The 22,746-nt window shown below is 56.8% G+C and overlaps 1 protein-coding gene and 1 long non-coding RNA gene across 3 annotated transcripts; one reads left to right on the top strand and one right to left on the bottom strand.

Annotated features, from left to right (window-relative positions):
- Window positions 1–7,769: 7,769 nt before the first annotated feature.
- On the top strand, window positions 7,770–21,380 carry SCNN1B (sodium channel epithelial 1 subunit beta). Of its 2 annotated transcripts, XM_077186989.1 has the most exons (14): window positions 7,785–7,836; window positions 9,902–10,102; window positions 12,098–12,416; window positions 13,465–13,864; window positions 14,727–14,920; window positions 15,183–15,286; window positions 15,717–15,880; window positions 16,329–16,436; window positions 18,077–18,194; window positions 18,727–18,802; window positions 18,990–19,047; window positions 19,438–19,499; window positions 19,880–19,955; window positions 20,302–21,380. In XM_077186989.1, the coding sequence occupies exons 3-14, from the start codon at window positions 12,106–12,108 to the stop codon at window positions 20,665–20,667; spliced, it is 2,037 nt and encodes a 678-aa protein (XP_077043104.1). In that variant the 5' UTR covers window positions 7,785–7,836; window positions 9,902–10,102; window positions 12,098–12,105; the 3' UTR covers window positions 20,668–21,380. The 2 variants fall into 2 exon arrangements, with proteins under 2 accessions (XP_077043103.1, XP_077043104.1); XM_077186988.1 differs by lacking the exon at window positions 9,902–10,102 and having other exon boundaries at window positions 7,770–7,836.
- LOC143695368 (uncharacterized) lies at window positions 9,196–13,570 on the bottom strand. Its single transcript, XR_013184502.1, has 3 exons — window positions 12,927–13,570; window positions 10,043–10,090; window positions 9,196–9,821 (listed from the first exon to the last, which is right to left on the bottom strand). It is a non-coding gene; the product is annotated as an uncharacterized LOC143695368 (long non-coding RNA).
- Window positions 21,381–22,746: the final 1,366 nt, after the last annotated feature.

Consider the following 22,746-nt stretch of genomic DNA (forward strand, 5'->3'; position numbering starts at 1 on the left):
GGTGTTACAGGCATGAGCTGTCCCCCTACAGCAGGGACAGGACTAACAGCAAAGTGCAGAGCTCACCACAAACCCCTTCCTTGCCAGCTTGGTGGTGCTGACACAGGAGCTGGTTTGACCCCATTACACCTGACTGAGGACCTGCCTTCCAGCACACAGGGGTCAGCTGCCCCCAGCTGCCATGGAGCACAGCCTACAGGGACCATTCAGGGGCTCACCTCCCGGGGAAAGCAGCAAACACCACAGAGTGGGCACAGTTCTTCAACTCCACATCTGTACCTGCATGTGCAGCAGCACCTGAGACCACAGCTCTCCACGGGGTTTGCTCACATCTGCTGCAGGCAGTGCCAAGGAGAAACTGCCCAAGCTCAGCTTGATGCTGGTTCTGGGCTTCTTCTTCCCCTCAGGCTACTCCAGCACCTCTACCCAGCCCCAGCAGCCCTCAGAGCTGGGTTATATCAGGAGTGCTGATCATGCAATCAGCGAGTGCTAATCATGCAATCAGCCCCCTGACAGGAGGGAACCCCCCAGCCCCACTCCAGGGCTGGGGAAGGCCCTGGCAGCCGGCACAGACTGGGATGGGTCAGGGGTTTGTGCTTCTAAAGCCTCCCCAGAGCAAAACAAAATCTTGCAAAATAAACAGAGTAGTGCCAACCCTGCACAAAAGCAGGTGCAGGACTGGTCAGACTTTATAGCAAGAGCTGCAGTTCCAATAAGGGGAATATCCTTTGATGGAGAGCAAAGCTGCTAACCTGTCATGGTCCAGCAGCAGAAATGTCAGGGCTCTCCCACTGAAAACCCAGGATATGTGTCCTGGCAGGTGCTTTTTTGGGAGAACACTTGCTTTAAAGTCTTTGGAAAAGCACAGGTGTTCCACAGGTGCTGTTTGCAGTTACTCTTGGGCAGGTGCAACGCCTTTTCTCTGTATGAATAATCCTCAGAAGGCAGAGAGCCATGGAGCTACAGAAATGGCTTACTTCATCATGAGTTAAACACTGAACTGTGCTGAACTCCTGAGTCACCTCAAACACAGAAAGCCACTGAGGATGGTCTGAGAATGAGGACTGGCACACGCTGAACATCATAAACCCAGAGTTCCTGAGAAACTCAGCTCGGAGTTTACAGGAACAACACGCAGTAAAACCCAGGGCTCAGCACCATCCCCTGCTGCACTGTGTTGGCTCTGGGCTCAGCTGGGAAGCCTGGTGTCCTGCCATGGGGACAGTGCCCCATGAGACCCACAGCAGGCACTGGGAGCCCAGCCAGCCCCGCTCGGGGCTCCAGAGCAGGCACCCCTCACTCACAACAGCCTCTGCCTGCCTCCCGTCCCTGGGGTACAGCTGCAGCCACAGTGGGCACTCTGGGCAGGGATGGCAATGTCCCCAACCCACAGACCCACAGCTGCAGCTCTGTGGCACCACAGGGCTGCGGGGAGCAGCTGCAGTACCCAAAACACAGCCAAGGACCAGGCAGCATGGCAGGCACTGCCTTGGCCAGGGACGGGCTGGGGAGAGGTGTTGAAACAAACCTGGGGCAGCAGGTGCTGGTGACTCAAGGGAAAGGCTGCTGGCACCCAGGACCGGCCCTGGAGGAGAGGAGGCACAGCAGGAGAACCTCGCTCTGCTCCTCCACAGCCACTGCCAGCAGGGAGAAAGCCAGGGAGGATGGAGGGGCTGTGGGGGAAAGTGGCTGAGGAGGAGGAAAATCCAGCTGCACGGAGATTTTCTGGATGGCAGGAACCTGCCCCTGTGGGGCTGTCAGCCTGGAGGGGTGACCCCAGCCTCCCTCAGAGTGGAAGGAAGGAGCAGCTGCCCAAAGCTGCTCCCAGCAGATGTAGCCAGGCAGCACCCACAGGGTTAAAAACTGCCCAGGTCCCTTCCAGAGAGGTGACATCTGGGGGACATCCAGTGGTCCACAAACAGGTTTGGGAGTTAAATGCCTCATTAATGTAAATGGGCCTGGGCTGGGGAAAGGCATCTCCAGCACATGCCTATGGAAATGGAAAATCCATCCAGGCTCTGAGCCTCTTGTGCTCAAGCCCAGCTCTGGGCAGGCCAAACATTTTACCCCTTTGCCTCCAGGGCAGGGTGAGCCAGCCCTGGAGCAGTTCCCCATACCGGGCAGATGGCCTGAGCCATCCCCACCAGCCTGTTCTCAGTACTTTGGAAGCATTTTCCAGCAGCTGGAGCATCCCCAGCCAAGGCCAGGCCATGGCAGGGCAGCCATGGTGGCACCACAGCAGTTCCAGGTGAGTCAGGGACGTGCCACCACAGGGCCCACACTAATCCCCACGGCAGTGTGGCCCAGGCTGCAGCAGGGACATGCCACCACAGGGCCCACACTAATCCCCATGGTGGCATCTCCCCAGAGCAGGACAGGCTGGGACATGCAAAGCCCTTGCCAGCTGCCCACACCCCCTGGCACTGCTGGCACTGGGCACGGCTCACCCTGGAACCAGACTGAGAAGAGAGCGGTGCCCAAGGCAGGAGGGCGAGCAGGAGCCCTGGCCCAGCTTGGGCACTGCCATCCCAGCGCCAGACTGAGCCTGCTGTGCCACTCCGGCCTGGGCAGCATGGGCACGGCCTGCACCCGTCCCACATGGCTGGGCACCCCTCTCCAGGGCAGTGGGGACCCGGGGCACCCGGCTGGGCAGGGATTTGGGGTGTGCCCGGTGTGCAGCAAGGGGCAATGGAGGCCCTGGGGCAGTGGTGGTGGAGGGCAGGGGCTCCCCAGCCCTCCCTCTCCTTGTCCCTGCGGCCCCTGCGGGCAGCGTGGGCCTGATGCTGACCTGCAGCCATGCCTGCTCCCTGGCCTGGTTGTAACACAGCCGGGGGTGTAAACAGGGAAACACACCTGGCCCCAGGGCTGTGGACACAGTGTTCCTGCCTCTGTCCTCTGGAATCTTCAGCCAAGCCTCAGCACTTTCCTGTAACACTCTTGCACTGCCTTGTCCCTCCCAGTCGTACACATCTACCTCAGTTCCCTGGGTGGGAGCTGTACCCTGTCAGGACCCGGGCCTCCCTCACTGCTGGGTATGTGCCTGCCTGCCCTGCCAGGCCCCCAGGACCGTGGTGGCATTGTCACCCCAGCAGCCTTGCCATTGGCAGTGTTCCCAAAGCTGTGAGACACAAACTACAGGAGGGGACACTGTGGGGAGAGCGACAAAAACCCAACCCAACCTGCAAAGCCCCGAGGAACTGAGCCAGCCAGGCCCCATCCAGCACCAGGTGTGGGATGCGGGGTCACATCTCTCTCTTCCACTCATGAGCTTTGTCCAAATGTGTTTCCAGGGATTAAAACCATGTGTTCCCTGTATTTATTCACCTGCCACAGAGCACAGTGCAGTCCTGGCGGGATGTGATCACCCAGAACACAGTGGAGGTGGCAGCCGGCTCCAGCCGGGGTGAATCACCCTGTTGTCACAACCAGTGCCATCCCTCTGGGTTTTAAGACCTTCTCACCCAAGTTTACATAATGAATCCTGAAGGGTACAAGCTGTTCCCCTGGGTACACAGGGCTAATCACTCCTGGGCTTGCTATAAATCAGCTCTGGTCTTGTTATAAAATGTCATCAGTCACAAAATAGTTCACATTTGCCCCAGGACATGGGAGGGGACCATAAAGCACCAGCCCAGGGCACCTTTACATTGCTGCATCCTGCTGGAGCCACACTGGCACTCCCGCCTGTACCAGGGCGGCCTGGAGGCATCCAGAGGACCTGAGCTGCCACATCCCAGGATGCTGGAGTCACAGCAGGAGGGATATTTTTTCCAGTAAACTTGTACAGCGGAAAAGGCAGATGAGTGTAATTAATGCTCTGTCACCATTAGTTACAGACCTGGTCAGGGGAAACCCCACCAGTGACAAATGATCACCGTGCTGTGCTGAACCTGCCCCTGTGCTGAACCTGCCCCGTGTCATCCGCAGGGGAACCAGGACTCGGTGCCCAGGTCACCGTGCTGAGGCTGAGCAAGCAGGGCCCCAGAGGGGTTTGCCCCATCCCTCTGTCCCTGTGGCCACAGCTGGGCTGGCAGGGCCACACGCGGCGGTGCTACAGCCCAGTGCCCAAGCCTGGCACCGAGCAGCCCTTGCTGTGCCACTGGCCCCTGAGCTGTGCCACCGGCCCCCGAGCTGTGCCACCGGCCCCTGAGCTGTGCCACCGGCCCACCGGGCTGTGCCACCGGCCCCTGAGCTGTGCCACCGGCCCACTGAGCTGTGCCACCAGACCCTGAGCTGTGCCACCGGCCCCTGAGCTGTGCCACCGGCCCCTGAGCTGTGCCACCAGCCCACCGGGCTGTGCCAGGCCAGCAGGAGCCACGGGGCCCCTTCCCTCCCTCTGCTGCGCCTTGTAAAACAAAACCAGTCTGGGTTTTACTGCCTGATCTTTGTAACGCAAACACAGGCCAGTTAACAGGTTTGACACAGGGCTCCGGCACACGGTGGTTGTGAGATGCTCATTGTCACTTCACGGGCTTTTACTGGTCACAACGAAACGACTCTGTTTCATTTAGTGACAGCAGCGTGTCTCTGGAAGTGCACACAAGAGATAAACCTGGCAATTACCGTGCTGGGTGAGCCTGGGCTGGATGCACGGCTCCCTCAGCAGGGACAGGGACAGGGACAGGGACAGGGGCAGGGGCAGGGGCAGGGGCAGGGGCAGGGGCAGGGGCAGGGACAGGGACAGGGACAGGGGCAGGGGCAGGGGCAGGGGCAGGGACAGGGACAGGGTCAGGAACAGGGACAGGGGCAGGGGCAGGGGCAGGGGCAGGGGCAGGGACAGGGACAGGGACAGGGACAGGGGCAGGGACAGGGATAGGGACAGGGGCAGGGACGGGGACAGGGGCAGGGACAGGGGCAAGGACAGGGACAGGGACAGGGACAGGGGCAGGGACGGGGACAGGGACAGGGGCAGGGACGGGGACAGGGCAGGGACAGGGGCAGGGACAGGGACAGGGGCAGGGGCAGGGACAGGGACAGGGGCAGGGACGGGGACAGGGACAGGGGCAGGGGCAGGGACAGGGACAGGGGCAGGGGCAGGGGCAGGGACAGGGACAGGGGCAGGGACGGGGACAGGGACAGGGGCAGGGACGGGGACAGGGACAGGGGCAGGGGCAGGGGCAGGGACAGGGACAGGGGCAGGGACGGGGACAGGGACAGGGGCAGGGGCAGGGGCAGGGACAGGGACAGGGATAGGGGCAGGGGCAGGGGCAGGGGCAGGGACAGGGACAGGGACAGGGGCAGGGGCAGGGACAGGGACGGGGACAGGGACAGGGGCAGGAACAGGGACAGGGGCAGGGGCAGGCGCAGGGACAGGGACAGGGACAGGAACAGGGACAGGGACAGGGATAGGGGCAGGGGCAGGGGCAGTGGCAGGGACAGGGACAGGGACAGGAGCAGCCTCCCTGTGTGGGGACACAATGCCTGCACCAGCACTGCGCGGGTGACAGTGACAGGGACTGATGGGGACTGATAGGAACAATCACCTCTGCTCTTCTTCATCTGTACATCCAGACCTAAGGGCATCCAGCAAAATTCCAGCTGCCCTTGTACCAGCCACAGCCACCACCAAAACGTTTTCCTTCCATCAGACAAATTTAGGAGCAGCTGATGTTTTTGAAAGGTGGTGGATGGGCAGATGGAGTCCCTTTCAGGGCTGATTTTCCCCGTGGATCTGGTGTCCCAGCTGTATTTAGCTGCTGTCAGCAGTGCATCATGCCAGCACCACACACCACTGGGGAAACAATGCCTGGGATGCAGGGGAGCTTCCTGTGGCGTTTCAGCTGTATTTTCAGCAGGAGGTTTTTGCTTATGAAATAAACTTCCTCATAAACAATTGAGAGATGATGGAAAGTCAAGCAGCTCAAGGTCATTTGGCCTTGCTGGCTGCGCAGCTGATGTTCCAAAGCCTGGAACAAACGCCAGCTGCTCTATTTCCAGTGCTGGAGCTGCCAGAGCTGGTAACTGGCATTGTTCTCTGGGAGAGCAGTGGCCACAGCAGGGCAATTACTGTGACAGGACAGAGGAACCCGGCAGGTCCTGGTCCATCCAACCTGCTCATTCCAGCTTCCCTTGGAGATACTTCTCAAACACAACCCCGCATTCCACTCCTGACATAATGGCATGAGCTATACTTGTGCCAGTTAAAAATAAAAATCCCTTTTGTTCCCAAATAACAGAACATGGGAACATTTGGGAAAGTCTGACCAAGTCCTGATTGAACAAGAATCTGCCATTACCTCTCCTAGCAAGAGGCAATCACTCCCCTGTACAATGCTGTGCCCTCAGCAGTGATTTATGGTTCCAAGGAGGTTTGTACATGTTCACTGTTCTGTTGTGAGGAGCTGACGTCTCCCACTTTGCTGGACATGCTCGGGATTTTACCCCCAAATGTGTTTGTACAGCAGTGCTGGGCTGAGGGATCCCAGCCCGTGCACACACCGGGCTGGCCCTGGGCTAGGAGAGTACAGAAAAGGGGGGGATGTCTCTCCAGCCCCCCGAGGGATTAATTATGGGATCAACAGGAGTCAGCGTGCAAGACACATAATATTGAGATTAAGTCATGAAATCACAAAGCACATACTAATCACCATGAAAATCACCGAGGACAGCTGGGCTGGGAGGACCCTGGCCCCTCTGAGCTGCTGCCTCCCAGCCCTGAAACAAACAGAAAAGCTGCTGCCATGTTTGTTTCATTCAGTCATTTTATAGAAACATCACTCATTTCTCCTGGAAAGAGATTGTCAAGGTCCAGATCAGTCCATTGGTGGCTCTGAGCTCTGCCCCTTCTGTTTGAAAATCAATATCTTGTCTAGTCCACACTTGACAGGCTCCAGGTGTTCAGACTCCTGCCAGGAGTGTGCCCAGCAGCAGGCAGGGGAGCAAACAGCTGTGAAAGGAGGCTTTTTACAGAAAAAAATAAATTAACATAGAACTAAAGAATCATTCAGGTTGGAAAAGCCCTCCAAGATCATCGAGTCCAGCCATTTCCCCAGCACTGCCAAGGCCACCATTAACCCTTGTCCCCAAGTGCCACATCCACATGGCTTTTAAATCCCTTCAGGGCTGGGGATTCCATCACTGTCCTAGGCAGCTTCTGCCAAGGTTATAAGGTTTTATTATTATTTTAAATAGAAAAAAGATTATAGGATCTTTCTAAAACAGCTTATAAAACTATTTCAAAACACTAATGCACTTCACCTGCATTTATTTACCCATGTCAAAAGCCTGGCACCAGGGACAGTTGGCACCAGGGAAGGTAAAGTAGTGAGGTGACAAAGGGGACAAGGGGGAATGGCTTCCCACTGCCAGAAGGCACGGTTAGATGGGATATTGGAAAGAAATCCTTCCCTGGGAGGGTGGGAAGCCTGGCACAGGGTGCCCAGAGCAGCTGTGGCTGCCCCTGGATCCCTGGCAGTGCCCAAGGCCAGGCTGGACAGGGCTTGGAGCCCCCTGGGACAGTGGGAGGTGTCCCTGCCATGGCAGGGGTGGCACTGGATGGGCTCTGAGGCCCCTTCCAACCCAAGCCATGCCAGGATTCTGTTCCTAAGGTCCCTTCCTAACCGAGTAATTCTGTGATTCTGTGAGGTTCGTGCCACTGGTCCCGGGCTGCGCTTGGCGCGGCGGGAGCAGGAGCAGCAGAATCGGGCGCCATTCCTGGGATGCGCTGGGAGGAGACCAGAGCGGTGTTCCAAGGAACCGGGACCGGCCGGGGAGCGCTCTCGGCACGGGAGGGCGGGCCCAGCCGTGCGGCCGGGGCGGGCCGGGGCGGGCCGGGCGGCGGGGCCGGGGCCGGTGCCGGTGGCGGCGGGAGCGCGGCCGGAGCCGCACGGGCGGCAGGTACGGGGCGCCGGGGGCCGGGCCGGGCTGTGCGGGTGGGCGCTGCCGGTCCCTTGGGCCGAGACGCTGCCCGGGGATGCCCTGGCATCTCTCAGCGCCCGCGGGCATCCCCGGGCAGCGTCTCGGGCCGAAGGGACCGGCTCGACGGGACTGGCCGTGGTGTCTTTTACTCTGCTACACTCCTGAGGTCACCCGGTCTCTGCCTGGTTTGGCAGCAGCGGGGCAGGTTTTCGTGCTGGGCAGGGGTTTGGGGTGTACCCGGCGTGCAGCAAGGGGCAGTAATTCGCATTTAGCCTTTATTTACCCAGGGGTTTCCTTTAATCTTTCTGATAAAAGAGAATGGGAGCAAACTGCATCTTCGGGGAGTAGTTCAGTGTTTGGTTTGGCGTTGGAAATGTGCCATCTCCCGCAGGATGGTGCTCCCAGTGAGGCAGAGTGTGCCCGCAGCATCCCAGGGGATGCAGTCGCTCTGCTCCTGTTGGGGGTGTGCTCCTCTTACTGTCCAGGATTCCTTGCCCAAGCAGCCAAGAGGACTCACAATGTGACCTTCCTGGCACATGAGGAGCACGGCTTGTGATTGTCCCAAGAGACAGGGACATCATGGGAGCCACAGGATCATGATTGGGTTGAGTTGGAAGGGACCTCCAAGTCCACCTCATTTCACCCCCTGCCCTGGGCAGGGACACCTTCCACTACCTCAGGCTGCTCCAAGCCCTGGGCACCCTGTGCCAGGGCCTCCCCACCCTCCCAGGGAAGGATTTCTTTCCAATATCCCATCCATCCCTGCCCTCTGGTAGTGGGAAACTATTACCCCTTGTTGGCCTTGTCACTGCAGGCCCTGTCCCCAGTCCCTCTGCAGCTCTCCTGGAGCCCCTTCAGGCCCTGGCAGGGCTCTGAGCTCTGCCTGGAGCCCTCCCTTCTGCAGCCCCAGCCCGGCTGCAGAGCAGAGGGAGCTCAGGGCTGGGCAGGGCGGCGGGAGCAGAGTGCCTGGCACACGGCACAGCGTCGGGGCAGCGCTATCTGACTCCAGACTGTAAATACTCCTGAGTGCTGCACGCCTGCCCGGGGGCTGGAGCCCCGGAGGCGCCTGCGTGGGCTGGAGCCGTGGGCGGTGGAGCTGGCACCGTGTGCCCTGGCCACTGGCCCTGCACCGGCAGCACAGAGCATCTGCTGGGAGCTCTGACCCCACCTTGAGACAGGCTTTCATTGCTCACTGGCACGTGGCTGCTCCACTTTTCAAACTGCCAACCTGTAAACTTGTCAGGTAATAAAAGAAATTCCTCTCATTTGCAAAAGTACCACTAGAGAGATGTCTCATTTAGGAAAACTAGGCTTTTCCCTCAGGGTTCAGGGGAGATGGCAGATGAGCAGCTGGTCATCAGAGAGGAGTGACTGCTGTGTTTCAGGAGAGAAAGTGCTGAGCAATCACAGTGTCATCAGGCTGGTAGTGTCAGCGTGGTTTTGCTGCCCATATCTGACTCTGGAGCTTCCAGGAGTGGGGCAAGTTTTGCTTATGACTTTATTTCCTTCAAGTGGCAATTGCCCTAGGAAAACCCCAGAGGAGATTCAACAGAGTCAACAGGATCATTTCGTAATGTGGGAGTCTGATGTCACTGTGAGGTGGAGGAGTTTCACCCAGGGTGATGCTGGGATGAGGCAGGGCTGGATCAGCTGCTGGAGACAGGGAGGACACGTCCACAGCACAGAGAAACCCCACTGGAACCAGGAGCAGGTTTCTCCTAGGATGGCTTTGGTCATCAGGAGAGGGGCCATGGCACCCTGTGGGCACACACAGGGTCTCACAGCCCTGGGGTCTGTGACCAGGGCAGCCTGGAGCAGAGCAGGGATGTGACGCAGTGCTGGCTCCCCAGAGCCACCTGCAAAGGCTTCAGGGATGTGTGTCTGTTGAGGGGGTGGCCCCTCTGTGCCCCCAGCCCTGCTCAGCTCCTGCTCCATCGCTGCTCCTCGTCCTCCCTCCGGAGGGGCTGTGGGAAGGAGACACAGTTGTCAGTGCACGGATGGAGAGTGGGTCCTTACACCCCTCATTTATCACCTCTCTGCTCAGGTGCAGCCCACTGATGGGACAGAGCAGGACCCACCCCAGGCTGGCACCAAACCTGGCACCAACCCTGCCCTGAGCAGCTCTGGGCTGAGCTCTGAGCACTGTGCCAGGGAGGAGCCCCCAAAACAGGGCCTTGGGGCTCACCTGGGGCAGCTTCCAGCTGTCAGCAAGGAAGGAGCCTGTTTGGAAACACTGGAAATAAAGGTAGGAAGAAAACTGTTAAAATGAGAATATACATCGCAAAAAAGTCATCCAGGCATATTCAAATGCAGCTTTTGCTTCTTGCCATTTCTTTTACTCCATATAAAAAGGAATAATTTCTCCCAGCACTGGCAGGTTGATGAGTGACCCACAGAGACCAGCACACAAGTGGGGTCTCCCTGTGGCAGAAGCCAGTGGTTGGTGACAGCAGGGACAGCCAGGGCACGCAGCTGGCAGCAGCAGCCAGGCAGGGGCTGGAAACTGCAATCTGATCTAAATCTGTTACTGGATTTGGTAAAAGGCAGAAAGCATTTCCTCGTGGCCTCGCTGGGCTCCCAGATGTAGGGCAGCTCTGGGCTCTGTAAGGCAGGGCTGGCTCACCCTGCAGGGCTGGGGCAGCACCGCCCCGGGGCTCGCATCTCCTCACAGCCGGGGCAGCTCGGACAGGCTGAGGGCACTGTTCCCCCTCTGCTGGTATCTGCCCAAACCCAGCCAGGCTCTGCTGCAAGGTGTGCTCCCTCCACGGGCAGGGGGAACCTCAGCGGCACAAGGGCATGGAGGATGGGATGGTGAGGCTGGGAGTCCAGGGGGTCCCAGTCCCAGGACATGAGTTCCTTGGAGAACAAAACCTTTGTCTAGAGGAGTGCAGCCTGCCCTCGGATCTTAGAGGAAGCAGCTGGGGCTTGTTCTTCCCAGAGTCCTCTCCCACAGAGGATCACCTACATCTAACATCAGAGGTAATAGGCACGCAGTGAAAACCATCACCTCTCTTTGTGTCATGCAGCGAGACTTCAAAATCTGTTGGGTTTATGGTGTTATCAAACCCTCTGTGTGCTACTCAGGAGAACTTGCAGATCTGGCCAGCAGATCAAGGAATCAGTATCACCTTCTTTATTTTTGAAAAGTGTGAAGAACCCGCCTCCTTTCACTCCCCAGGGCCCGTGCACACCTTTGCTGCCTTCTTTGCTCACCTGCAAGTAATGCTGTGTCACTCTCATTCCTGCCCTGCCGAGTGCTGCTCCTTGGTGAACTATGGCTGCATTATTCCGCCACTCTTCCTCCCAGGATGGGGCTATTCCCAGCATTAATCTTTAACTCTGCTCTCCTGCAGCTTAAATCTGACAAATGTTCTGAGTGGCTGCCTCAGGTTCTTTTTGAAATCCTGCCTCGGGATGTTAAGATTTAGTAACACAGATTCTAACCTTAAAATAGCAGCACAAAATGTTCTATTTACTCACAACATGAATGCCAAGTATGCAGCATCCCTCACCAAAGCAGAGGAGTGGGGGGGCATACTGATAATATCTGACAGACAAAGGAATTTGGTGGAAAAAACCAATCTGGTTTCCCTCCTCCAGCAGGCAGCAGCCCTGGACAGCATTCCTGGTCCTGGGAAAGGTGCTGCTGCTTCCAGCTCCTCTTCTTCTGTCCCTCTGAAAGCTGCATGTGCTCTAATACTTCTTACTTTAAAGAAAAATTGTCTCAGGCTCCATGTGAGGTTGATCCCTGAGCGCTGTGAGCCCAAGCTCTACCCAGGCCAGCTCCTGCGTGTACTGCTTGGTCCATCTAGTGTTGGCTGAGGCTGGGACAGCATTCCAGCTGGATCAGAGTGCACACAGCATTCCCACTCCCCGAGCAGCACCTGGGCAGGCATTGCCACACTGCAGGGCCCTGCCAGGCTCGGGAGTCACCGGGCACGGCCACGTCCCGCAGGTCACTCGGCTCTGGTGGGGCCAGCAAGAACCCAAATGTGACAAAACCATTCACCAAAGTGGAACTGCCAGTCCCAAAGCTCTCCTGTAGAGGAGGCTGGGTGCCATGCTGCTGCCATGGCATGACCCTGCAGAACATTTGAGTGTTTTCTGGGTTACAAACCACGGCTGTGCCATTGCAGTGGCCGCCCCACTCCTGCTGGGCTGCCCAACCTGGGGCACCTGGTGTGGCACAGGCCCCCTGCTCCTCTCAGAGCTGCTCTGATGTCTTTTCTCCTGCTTGCAGGCAGCAGCATGAACCTGAAGAAGTACCTGGTGCGGGCACTGCACCGCCTGCAGAAGGGCCCTGGCTACACCTACAAGGAGCTGCTGGTCTGGTACTGCGACAACACCAACACCCACGGCCCCAAGCGCATCATCAAGGAGGGGCCAAAGAAGAAATTAATCTGGTTCTTCCTAACGCTGCTCTTTGCATCCCTGGTGTTCTGGCAGTGGGGGATCCTCATCAACACCTACCTCTCCTACAACGTCACCTCATCCCTCTCCATTGGCTTTAAGACCATGAAGTTCCCCGCAGTCACCATCTGCAACGCCAACCCCTTCAAGTAAGTTTTTCTTCTCCCAATTTCCCCATGTGTGCCCTAACCCCTCAGAAACATTGCCAGTGTGAGGTACTGAGGGCCCGTTCCTGTCTGAGACATCACATTAGGAGCATCAATGGAGTCTCCAGGTGTCCCTAAAAACAAATAAAGAACAATGTGAAGGTGAATGGCTCAGGGCCAGAGGAGGGTTCATCTCCCTGCAAGTTCTCCTGGGCTTCACAGAATCCCAGAACAGTTTGGGTTGGGAAGGGACCTTCAAGTTCATCTTATTTCATCTCCTGCCCTGGGCAGGGACACCTTCCACTATCCCAGCCCTGTCCATCCTGGCCTGGGACATTTCCAGGGCTCCAGGGGCAGCCACAGCTTCTCTGGGCACCTGTGCCAGAGCCTCCCACCCTCATGGGGAAGAGTTTCTTCCTAACACAGTTTCTGTACCATATCAGTCAATCTAATGAAGGTTTTTACCTCCCTGCAAACTTTCCTCAGCTCATAAAAGAACCAAATTCAGCTCACCCTTCCCAGCTAGAATCAGTCTTTCCATCTTTTCCCACACTTTCCTTCCCCTTCCTCACTGTGAGCATTCTTCTCATTGTTCATACTGCAGTCACTGAGAGCTGGTTCCACAGTCCTGTCTGCCATAGGGACAGAGAGCTGAATTGTGATTTCAAAGGAGTCACTGATTTTCATTAGAGTTGCTTTAAATTTATCATTGTTTTAAATCCATGCACTAGTGTAGCCCAAGGCAAGACGCTCCCAGCCAACACAAGAATTGCTTAGGGGTAGTTTTTCCTCCACTTGCTAGAGATGTTTTGTGTAAACTGCAGTGAATTACTGAACTAGAACCAACGTGGCCCAGCACAGGTGTGTTCAGCCCTGCAGCACTCCCTGTTTATCCTCTCACTGCTCTGCCCAGGGTCCGAGCTGGCCGTGCTGTGCGTGGCAGCTCCCCTTGTCCTGCAGTAAATTGAGGCACACTCTGAGGTGCCCAGGAGGGTCCAAGCCAGTGGTGTGGCGGGTGAGCTGCCACGTGTCCCCACTCCCTGTCCCGCAGGTACTCGGAGGTGAAGCCCCTGCTGAAGGAGCTGGACAGGCTCATCGAGGCAGCCCTGGAGAGGATCCTGCAGCCCACGCCAGGCAACAGCACTGAGAACATGTCCCTGCCACTCGACCTGGAGCTCTGGAACCAGATCCCCCTGGTGCTCATTGACGAGCACGACAAAGACAATCCCATCATCCTGGACATCTTTGAGACCAACCAGACTGCTGTGGACAACGAAACTGCCATGGACAGCAGAGCCAATGTGAGCAGTGACACTGCTGAGGGCCACCAGCTCTATGGGACCAATGGAACCATGGACAACGAAACCACTGAGGGGAACCAAACCACTGCTGCACCTGCCCCAGCCAACACCACGTTGGAAGAGAAAAAGTACAAGCTGGCAGTGAAGCTGGTGAGATGAGAGGGGCCCCACAGTGGCAGCGGGCAGAGATGAGGGATGGGTGCCTTGGCAAGGATGCAGCAGGGAGATCTGTGTCTCCTCTGCACCAGCTGCCCATGGCCCTCTGCCCTGGGGATCTGCTCTGGCCGTGCCAGGTCTGGGGACTGCCAGTGCCCAGACCCTGCTGCAGGCTGAGCCCAGGACAGAGCCAGGGCAGGGGTGGTCCCTGAGGGCTCCCAGGCACCTTCATCCCTTCCTGGGGTCAGGCACCCAAAATGCCAGGGAGAGGCTGTGGCTGCTGCCCCATCCCTTTCCTGCTGCAGTCCACAGTGCAGAGGCACAAGGTGATCCTGGAACCCCTCACCCCTGCTCCCATGGAGGCTCCAAGGACCCTGCCTGGGCAGACCTCGGAGGCTGGGGAAACTACAGCCTTAAAGAATTGGTCCAAAACAGACATTTTCTGTTAACTGGTGGGGTCACCCTGGGGATGATGTATAACCTGCCCAGCAGGGAAGTGTCCCTGGGGAAGGACCCTGTAATGACAGCCAGCTCAGTGACAGCCAGCTCAGTGACAGCCAGTTCAGTGACAGCCAGCTCAGAGTGACAGCCAGTTCAGAGTGACAGCCAGCTCAGAGTGACAGCCAGCTCAGTGACAGCCAGCTCAGTGACAGCCAGTTCAGAGTGACAGCCAGCTCAGAGTGACAGCCAGCTCAGTGACAGCCAGCTCAGTGACAGCCGGCCTGTGGCCCCGTCAGGCTGAAGCTCTCAGTCCCTGGAGATGCAGGCAGGGCTGGCATGCGGGTGAGCACATGGGGAGGGGTCCCCCAGGGCCCTGCTGTCCCCCAGGCTCAGGCTGCCTGCTCTGTGTCCCCAGTGCAGCCACCAGGGCTCTGAGAACTGCACGTACAGGAACTTCAGCAGCGCGGCGCAGGCGGTGACCGAGTGGTACATCCTGCAGTCCACCTCCATCCTCTCCAAGGTCCCGCTGCACGAGAGGATCAGGATGGGCTACCAGGCAGAGGACATGATCCTGGCCTGTCTCTATGGGGCCGAACCCTGCAACTACAAGTAGGTGCACACAAGCTCCCTGCTCCTTTCTGTCCCTGTGGAACAAACAGCACACGGGTTCCTTTCTCTTTGTAAGGTATATATCAGCTGCTAATGAGATTGGTATAGATCAGCTGATAATGAGCTTGCTGCTGATTCTCAGCTCTAGCAACACTTCCCAGTGTTGGGAAGCACAGCTGCTGAGCTGGGCCCACCTTCTGCTTTATGTCACACGCCTTTAGTCCTCCCGAGAGTCACAGTTTTCTGTGTATGATTCCTCCAGGAATTTCACCCAAATCTACCACCCAGACCATGGTAACTGCTACATCTTTAACTGGGGCATGGATGAAGAGGCTCTGAATTCTTCCAACCCTGGGGCTGAGTTCGGTAAGGGAGCTCTGTGGTGGAGGACGGGGCTGGAGGGGCAGACGTGAGGGCTCTGTCTCTTGGTGCCCATTTCTGTCCCTCAGGACAGACGATTCCTCAGTCACTGGAGCACTGCAACAGGGAGCAGAGGCTTTCCAGGAGGGGATGAGTCCCAAAAGGAAAATGTGCCACATAGAAAAAAGTGACTACAGACATGTAGCAGAAGGGCATCCTCTGATATTTGAAATATCTGAGGCAACACCCGACTATTGCCAGCTATTGCAGTTCTGGGCATTCACCACCACAAGTGTTCCTCCCCAGATCAGGCTGCTGTGGCAGCCAGGCTCTGGCTCTTCCCAAGGAACAGGGAGGAGAAAATAGACTCCCTTCTTTCCCCAAGCCTCACCTTCCAATACAATTCCTGTTGTGAGTGTTTTTTCTGGTGTCCCAGGGCTGAAGCTGATTCTGGACATCAGCCAGCAGGACTACATTCCCTACCTGTCCTCCGCTGCTGGGGCCAGGCTCATGCTGCACCAACAGAAGAGCTTCCCCTTTCTCAAGGATCAGGGCATCTACGCCATGGCTGGGACAGAAACCTCCATTGGAGTGCTGGTGGTATGTGTGGCATTCCTCGGGAGCAGATTGTCTGAGAATAATGTTATCTGATGGGACCCAAACCAAGTTTGCTTTAAGTCTTGGCTGAACTGGCTCAAACCAAAGGAGACGAGGTACACACCTGTCAGGGGCTGGAGCGCTTTATGGAGGATTTTATGTAACTGTCCTGGCAAAGTGCTTGATTGAGGCCGGGATTCTGGGCTCAGGTCGTGGTTGTCTCTTTGTGCAGCACGTCAGACACGTCAGAAGGGGCTTTGGCAGCCCCTGAGCAGCCTGGCCTGCCTGGATCCACCCAGGGAAGGGGCTGCAGCCTGCTCAGCTCTGCCACCGCTGACTCTCATCTCTAGCAAAGCCATTGGGGAGCGCAGAATTACAGAGCTCTGGAGAACGGGCGCAGGGACCTGTGGAGAAGGGATGAGCACAGTCTGGTGTTTGGGTTTCTCCGCAGGACGAGCTGGAGCGGATGGGTTACCCCTACAGCGACTGCACCGTGAACGGCTCCGACGTCCCCGTCAGAAACCTCTACAGCCAGTACAACACCTCCTACTCCATCCAGGTGAAACACCCTCTGCATCAAACACCACTCTTTAGGAAAAACCGTCAAAGCACTTAGATCTTTGCCTGTCATGTAGGGTACTGGGGAATCATAAAACCATAAAACCTTTCAAGATAATCAAATCCAAGTATCAACACAGCACCAGCACTGATAAACCATGTCCTCAAGTGCCACATCAAATGATTTTTGAACACTTCCAGAGATGGTGACTTCACCACTGCCCTGGGCAGCCTGTTCAAATGCTTTACAACCCTTTCCATGAAAAGTTTTTCCTCATATCTGACCTAAGCCCCACATGGCTCTGTAGAAATAGTCATTGAGGCTCTGGGAAACTTCTGCTGAGACAATGTCAAAGTGACACTTCTCAGGAACCTGTGTTTCGTGAACACAAGTGATATTTACCCCTGAAAGGAGAGGAGTACAAAGGAGAGAGTCTCCCTCTGAACGCTCCTGTGATCTTTAACTTTTTTCTCTTTGGGGGAATCAAGTAATTTTTCACCCTGAAAATGCAGCTGGTTTGTGCAGGAAGGGAGACAACCCTTTGCTTCTTCATCACTCTGAAAATGGGATGAGAAAGTTGAGTGTCAGTAAACCTTGCAACTGTAGAAAATTAGAGGGCCAACATTAAGCAGAGGTTAATACAAATTAACCTCTAGCAGGCTGTGCTGGAGAGAGAAGCAGCTCTTGAGGGTGCAATGTGATAATAAGGGAAACACCCAAACCATTTGGGGTGATTCACAGATGCACCTGGAGATCAGAAGGGCTTTGGGCTGGGGCTGGCAGTGGTTTTGTATTTCTACCTTTATATAATATAATAACAACTGGACCACTTTAGCCAGCTTTTGAAGATACTTGTATAAGGTTTAAGCAAACACTCAGGAGGATTGCATTATTCCCTGGAAGTGCAAATGCTGACGGAGTTCTGTGCCCACGTAACACCACTTCAGAGCCCTCTCAGCTAAACCAGGCTCTCCATCACTGTCTGGCTGCTCTGCACTCTGTGGACCTTTCCTATCACACGGAAATTCTCTGCCTGTCCTGCCCACACCGGTTAAATTTAATTATCTTCTCACAGACTTTGCTATTGCTTTGTGCTGCCTTGTGCAGAATCCCTCTCCAGTCCTGGGTGATGAACTTCACGCCTCACCAAGCTAATGGCAGTGCAGCAGCTGGAGCTGCAGCCACAATCCTCCCCAGAAGAGCAGCACCTACACAAAGATCATTCATTTGTCTGCTCTTTGTGTTGAAGGATTTGGAAATTCCTGGCCTTAAAATGTAAAACCAGCCCTTTGTCAGTGTTGTGTAAAGCCTGGAGAGCACAGCCCTGTCTGTGGTGGAACAGAACGTTTGTATTCCCTTTTGGAAGCTTGAATGTTACTTCTGTGAAGCCCTAAAATAATCGAGAAATGAGCAGTTTCTTGTGTGAGTGGGAGCAGGTGCTGAGCTCCCTGCATTGCCCACGAGGTCTCACGAGTGGCCTGAAGAACTCCAATGCCCAGCAAGGCTGGCAGGCCCTGGCAGCCCCAAGATCACCTGTTCAGTGCAGGAGAGGGAGCTCCTGGGGGCAGAGGGCTCTGGGGCCGCTGCCATCCCAGCAGTGCACGGCTCCCCAGGGCTGAGCATCCCTCTTGCCTCCCCAGGCCTGCCTGCGCTCCTGCTTCCAAACCCACATGGTGGAGATCTGTGGGTGTGGGCACTACATGTTCCCTTTGCCTGAAGGGGTGAATTACTGCAACAACGAGGACAACCCAGGCTGGGGTAAGAGCTGCTGGGGCTTTCTAGGGCCGGGCTCTGCTGCTGTCCTTGCAGGTCCTGCCCAGCTGCTCCCCGTGGGACGAGGCCACCTGGGCCCGTGCTGGGGAGAAGGGGCCACGTTTGGTCTTGGCTGTGGCCTGGGGGAGCCCTTGGGCACCAAAGAGAGAGAATCACTCACAGGGTACCACTCCAGGGCTCTGCACCAAAAATTCTGGGTCCCCTGGCAGGGGCAATGGAGGGTCCAGTGCCCGCCTGGGGTAGCACAGCTCTGTGCTGGCAGAGGCCAGGGCTGTGCCAAAAATACCAGCCCTGGGCAAGCTGGTTCTGTAAGAACTGCCTTCAGAAACTGACAGTTTATTTTTAATTTATTAGCAAAGTGCCTCAATGTTTTGCTCAAGTTTCTCAAGGAAAGGAAAGATGGCAAATCTGTGCTGAATGGTCATACCTAATATTTATTTTGATAAATGGAACTGATATACCTCAGTAACTGGGTCCTTATCTAAAGAAATACTTTAATTTTGTTTTCACCAAACAGCATATTGCTATTCCTCACTGAGATCCAGCATAAAACAGCGTCAGATCTGCATTGACTCCTGCAAAGAAACATGCAAGTGAGTACCTGAGCCTGATCTGGTTGCTGTGGAGGTGGAGGGATCCTTCACGTTGACTCCCATCAGCCCTGACTGTCCCAAAAGGGCAGCAAACCCTGCAGGGCTGGTTTGCTGTGTGAGAACTGAAGTTCCAGGGACTTCAGAGGAGGGGAAATCTCCCTACTAATGCTGTCCCTCTCTACTGCAGTGACACCCAGTACAAGATGACCATCTCCATGGCAGACTGGCCATCAGAAGCCTCTGAGGTAACCCCCATTGCTTGGCTTGTAGCAGACACTGCTGGCTCCTGTTCCCAGGCACATGGGCCCTGGCTGTTGTCAGAGCACCTCTGCTGCAGTCCATGTTTTCCACACGCAGACCAGCCCAGCACCAGGGCATGAGGCAGGGAGGGACCCCAGAGTGGCCCCTCCCTGCTGGGTTCTGCCCCAGTGTCAGCCCAAGGCTGAGCCCACATGGGACAGGGAAGGAGCACCCACGGCCCTGCTGAGGCAGAGCTGCCCTGCTCAGCCCACAGTGCCCCTCCAGCTGCACAGGGTGCCAGGGCTGCCTGGCATGGGGCACAGCACCTGCAGGGCTTGTGCTCTTCAGGAGCACAGGATGTCTCTGCTCTTTCTGAACAGATTTTGTTTCCTTAGGACTGGATTTTCCATATTCTGTCTTATGAAAGGGATATGTCAACAAATGTGACTCTAGACAGGTGAGTGAAAGGAACAACCACTTTATCTTCTTTGCTGAGCCTGTTAACATCAGCCTGACACGAGCCCTGGCTCCGGGCCAGCGCGCGCGGGTGCAAATGCTCAGGGAGGACGAGGTTTGCAGCGTGTTCACCTGGGACACACAAAAAGCAGATCCAAAAGGCACTTCATGCATGTCCTCTGCTCTCCAGAGCTGCAAACTGGGCCAGTCAAACACAAACATGCAGCAAAGTAAAATCAGCCTTAAGGACAGTTCCAATGTCATAACGTTTGTCATGCTGTACTGATGTCTTGGTGTCTCTCTGTCCCACGGTCAGGCTGGAGCAGAGGTGCAGGGCATTGACAGGCAGCTCCTCACGGAGGTGGGTTTTGCTCTTTACAGGAATGGGATCATCAAGCTGAACATTTACTTCCAGGAGTACAACTACCGCACCATCTCAGAGTCAGCTGCCACCACGGTGAGTGCCCATGCCAGCCCTTCTGGCAGGGCAGGCACAGGAGCCAGCCAGCTGGGACAGGCAGGGCTCAGTGCCCTGGGGGACACTCTGTCCCTCGAGGCTGCTTCTTGGCACACCTGCTGAAAGGAAGCGGATGAAGCCACTTCTGCCTGTGGCTCACAGCCCTCAATTCCTTCCCCCACTCCACCTCTCATCCCTGTCCCAGCCCTGCAGGGCAGCACCAGCAGAGGAGGGGCCCCAGAAGGCAGGTCCCAGGTGCAGGGGCATCACCCACACCAGCACTGGCACACGGGTGATGGATCGGGCTGGGGCACATCTGGGGGCTCACTCTGCTCTCCTCCCACAGATCGTTTGGCTGCTGTCGAGCCTGGGAGGCCAGTTCGGGTTCTGGATGGGGGGCTCGGTGCTGTGCCTCATTGAGTTTGGGGAGATCATCATCGACTCGCTGTGGATCACCATCATCAACGTCATCAGCTGGTGCAAAGGCCTGAAGCAGCGGCGGGCGCGGGCGCGGTTCCCGGACTCGCCCCCGACGGTGTCGGAGCTGGTGGAGGCCCACACCAACCTGGGCTTCCAGCCCGAGCCCGTGGGGGCCGTGCCCGGGGCCCCGGCGCTGCCCCCCGAGCCCGGCACGCCCCCGCCCAACTACGACTCCCTGCGGGTGCAGCCCCTGGACACGCTGGGCCCCGAGAGCGACGCGGACACCGAGTGAGCGCAGGGGCCTGCCCGCTCCCACGGGCCGGGCAGATCTCTGTCCACAGACAGAGGGAATTAAAGCCCAGGCTGTCCTCTCCTATGACTGAGCGCTGGCAGGAAGCTCTGCCTAATAAACCCTGCAATAAACCTCACAGAGTCAGGCTTTGGCTTTGGCTTTAGTGTGTAGGGCTTGTGTACATCAGTGTTGCTGTAAAATCATGTCACTGTTTCTCGTCACCAGGTGGGTGGGAAGCAATTCCCAGTGAGCAGAGCAGGGTGGTGGCAGGGAGAGGACAGGATGTGCTCACAGTGGATGCAAGGCCGTGGCCTGGTAGATCACAGAACCCTAAAAGAGTTTGTGTTGGAAGGGACCTTAAAGACTGTCTCATCCTACCCCCTTCTCCAGCGCTCTTGGCTGCAGGGATGTGGCACAGCATGTGCCATACCATGGAGCAGAGCCTTGGGATGGCACCAAAGCTGCTTCTGACTTCTGAGGCTGCAGAATTTCCATTCCCAAAGAACTACAATGGAAACTGAACTCTCCCTTCACTGCTGGAGCCCCTGGGTGCCCATTGTGCTGCTGCCCAGGGTTTGTACCACTCACGGTGCGGGTGGGCACAGCTGACGGTGTGTGCCAAGAACACCACTCCACAGAGACTCGGGTGGGAGGAGGCACCAGCCTGTTTAATTATCATTCTTGCAATAATAAAAAGTTGATTTGAAAGTTGCCATTAGCTTCCCTGCTGGCAGTGGGGGTAGTGCAGTGCTGGCAAGAGGTTGATGGCAGTGGCTTGGGAGGAGGAGAACACAGGGTGCCCACCCTGACACGGGGGCAGCCGGGGCCCTTGGGTGGTGCCTGTAGGGCTGAGCTGAGTGGGGCAGGGAGCTCACCTGGCCCTGGCTGGCTGTGGGCCCCCGGAGCTTTCCCAGGAACCCATCACGGGGGATGGCCTTGCTGAAGTACCTCTGCAGAAGTTCAAGAGGAAGCACAATCCTGTGGTTAAACCTCGTAGCAGAACACGCTGTTCTGGGCACGGCGCCCAGCATGGGACAGCTGCAGAGAGCGGGGTCCAGGATCCCTCTGCACAGCAAGGGCCCCAAGCACAGGGTGCTCTGCCGCAGGGCCGTGGGGCAGAGCCTGCCCAGGGCCCCTCCAGCCCCTCGGCAGTGCTGGAAATGTGGGGCCAGCTGCTGATGACCACCAGCAGCAGGACAGAGGAACTGGGGGAGCATTTGACAGCTGAGGTGCCACCAGCACAGCTGCCTCTGCCCCACACAACAGAACTCTGTGTTCAAAATTCACTGAATCCTGATGCAGGGAGTACCTCCTTCACATACCCACACACTGCCCCAGCCCTTTCTCCCCCAGCTGGTTCTCATTTGAAGGAAGAAGGACCAACAGCCCCAAACACACTGCTCTGCACAGAACCACCCCACCCAGGCAGAGCCTGAGCTCAGCGAGCCCTAAACCCACCAGAGTGCAAAGAGGGCAAATGACAGCAAACACATCTGTAAAGACAGAGGAAGGCAGCCCTTACAAGCTGTCCTAGACTTTTCCTGTCTCCTGAAAGGAACATTTCCATCTCTGGGTACCACAAACTCACAAGCACAGCCTCCTTTCCCACAGGAGAGCTCTCATAGAGTGATGGCACTTGATCCCATATCACAGCTGAGTGGGAAACAAGGACCTGCCACCCTCCCCTCCTGAATAAGTGCTCACTGTATGCAGTGCCATCCTTGGCAAAGGCTTCCTAAGGATAAATCAGTGAAAAACCAGAGCACATTTCTTAAAACATGGGGAATGCTGAGAGCAAGAACCTGGGCATCATCTCTCACCCTGTCACCAGCAGGTCCCTGGGATGATGGGCAGCAGGTCCCAGGCTGCTCACCCTGTCCTCATGACTTCAGCCCCAGCTGGCTGCCAGCCCAGGCCAACAGCAGCAGGCAAGGAACAGCCCCAAAACCTTCCCCAGCAGCACTGGGGCAGGGGAAGGCTGGGAGAGGCACGGCCAGTGAGCTGCACCCTCCTTACAGCACGTGAAGGGAACAGAGTGTTCTCTGCAGGACAGGGACAGCTCACCATTCCAGTCACAGC

This window comes from Agelaius phoeniceus, chromosome 16 (assembly GCF_051311805.1).
Source record: "Agelaius phoeniceus isolate bAgePho1 chromosome 16, bAgePho1.hap1, whole genome shotgun sequence".
NCBI classification, from domain to species: domain Eukaryota; kingdom Metazoa; phylum Chordata; class Aves; order Passeriformes; family Icteridae; genus Agelaius; species Agelaius phoeniceus.

Coding starts and splice junctions, on each gene's coding strand:
- SCNN1B (XM_077186988.1), top strand. CDS start 12,106: ATGAACCTGAAGAAGTACCTGGTGCGGGCACTGCACCGCCTGCAGAAG. Junction 14,921..15,182: donor GCCGAACCCTGCAACTACAA/GTAGGTGCACAC, acceptor TGATTCCTCCAG/GAATTTCACCCAAATCTACC. Junction 19,500..19,879: donor ACAAATGTGACTCTAGACAG/GTGAGTGAAAGG, acceptor TGCTCTTTACAG/GAATGGGATCATCAAGCTGA.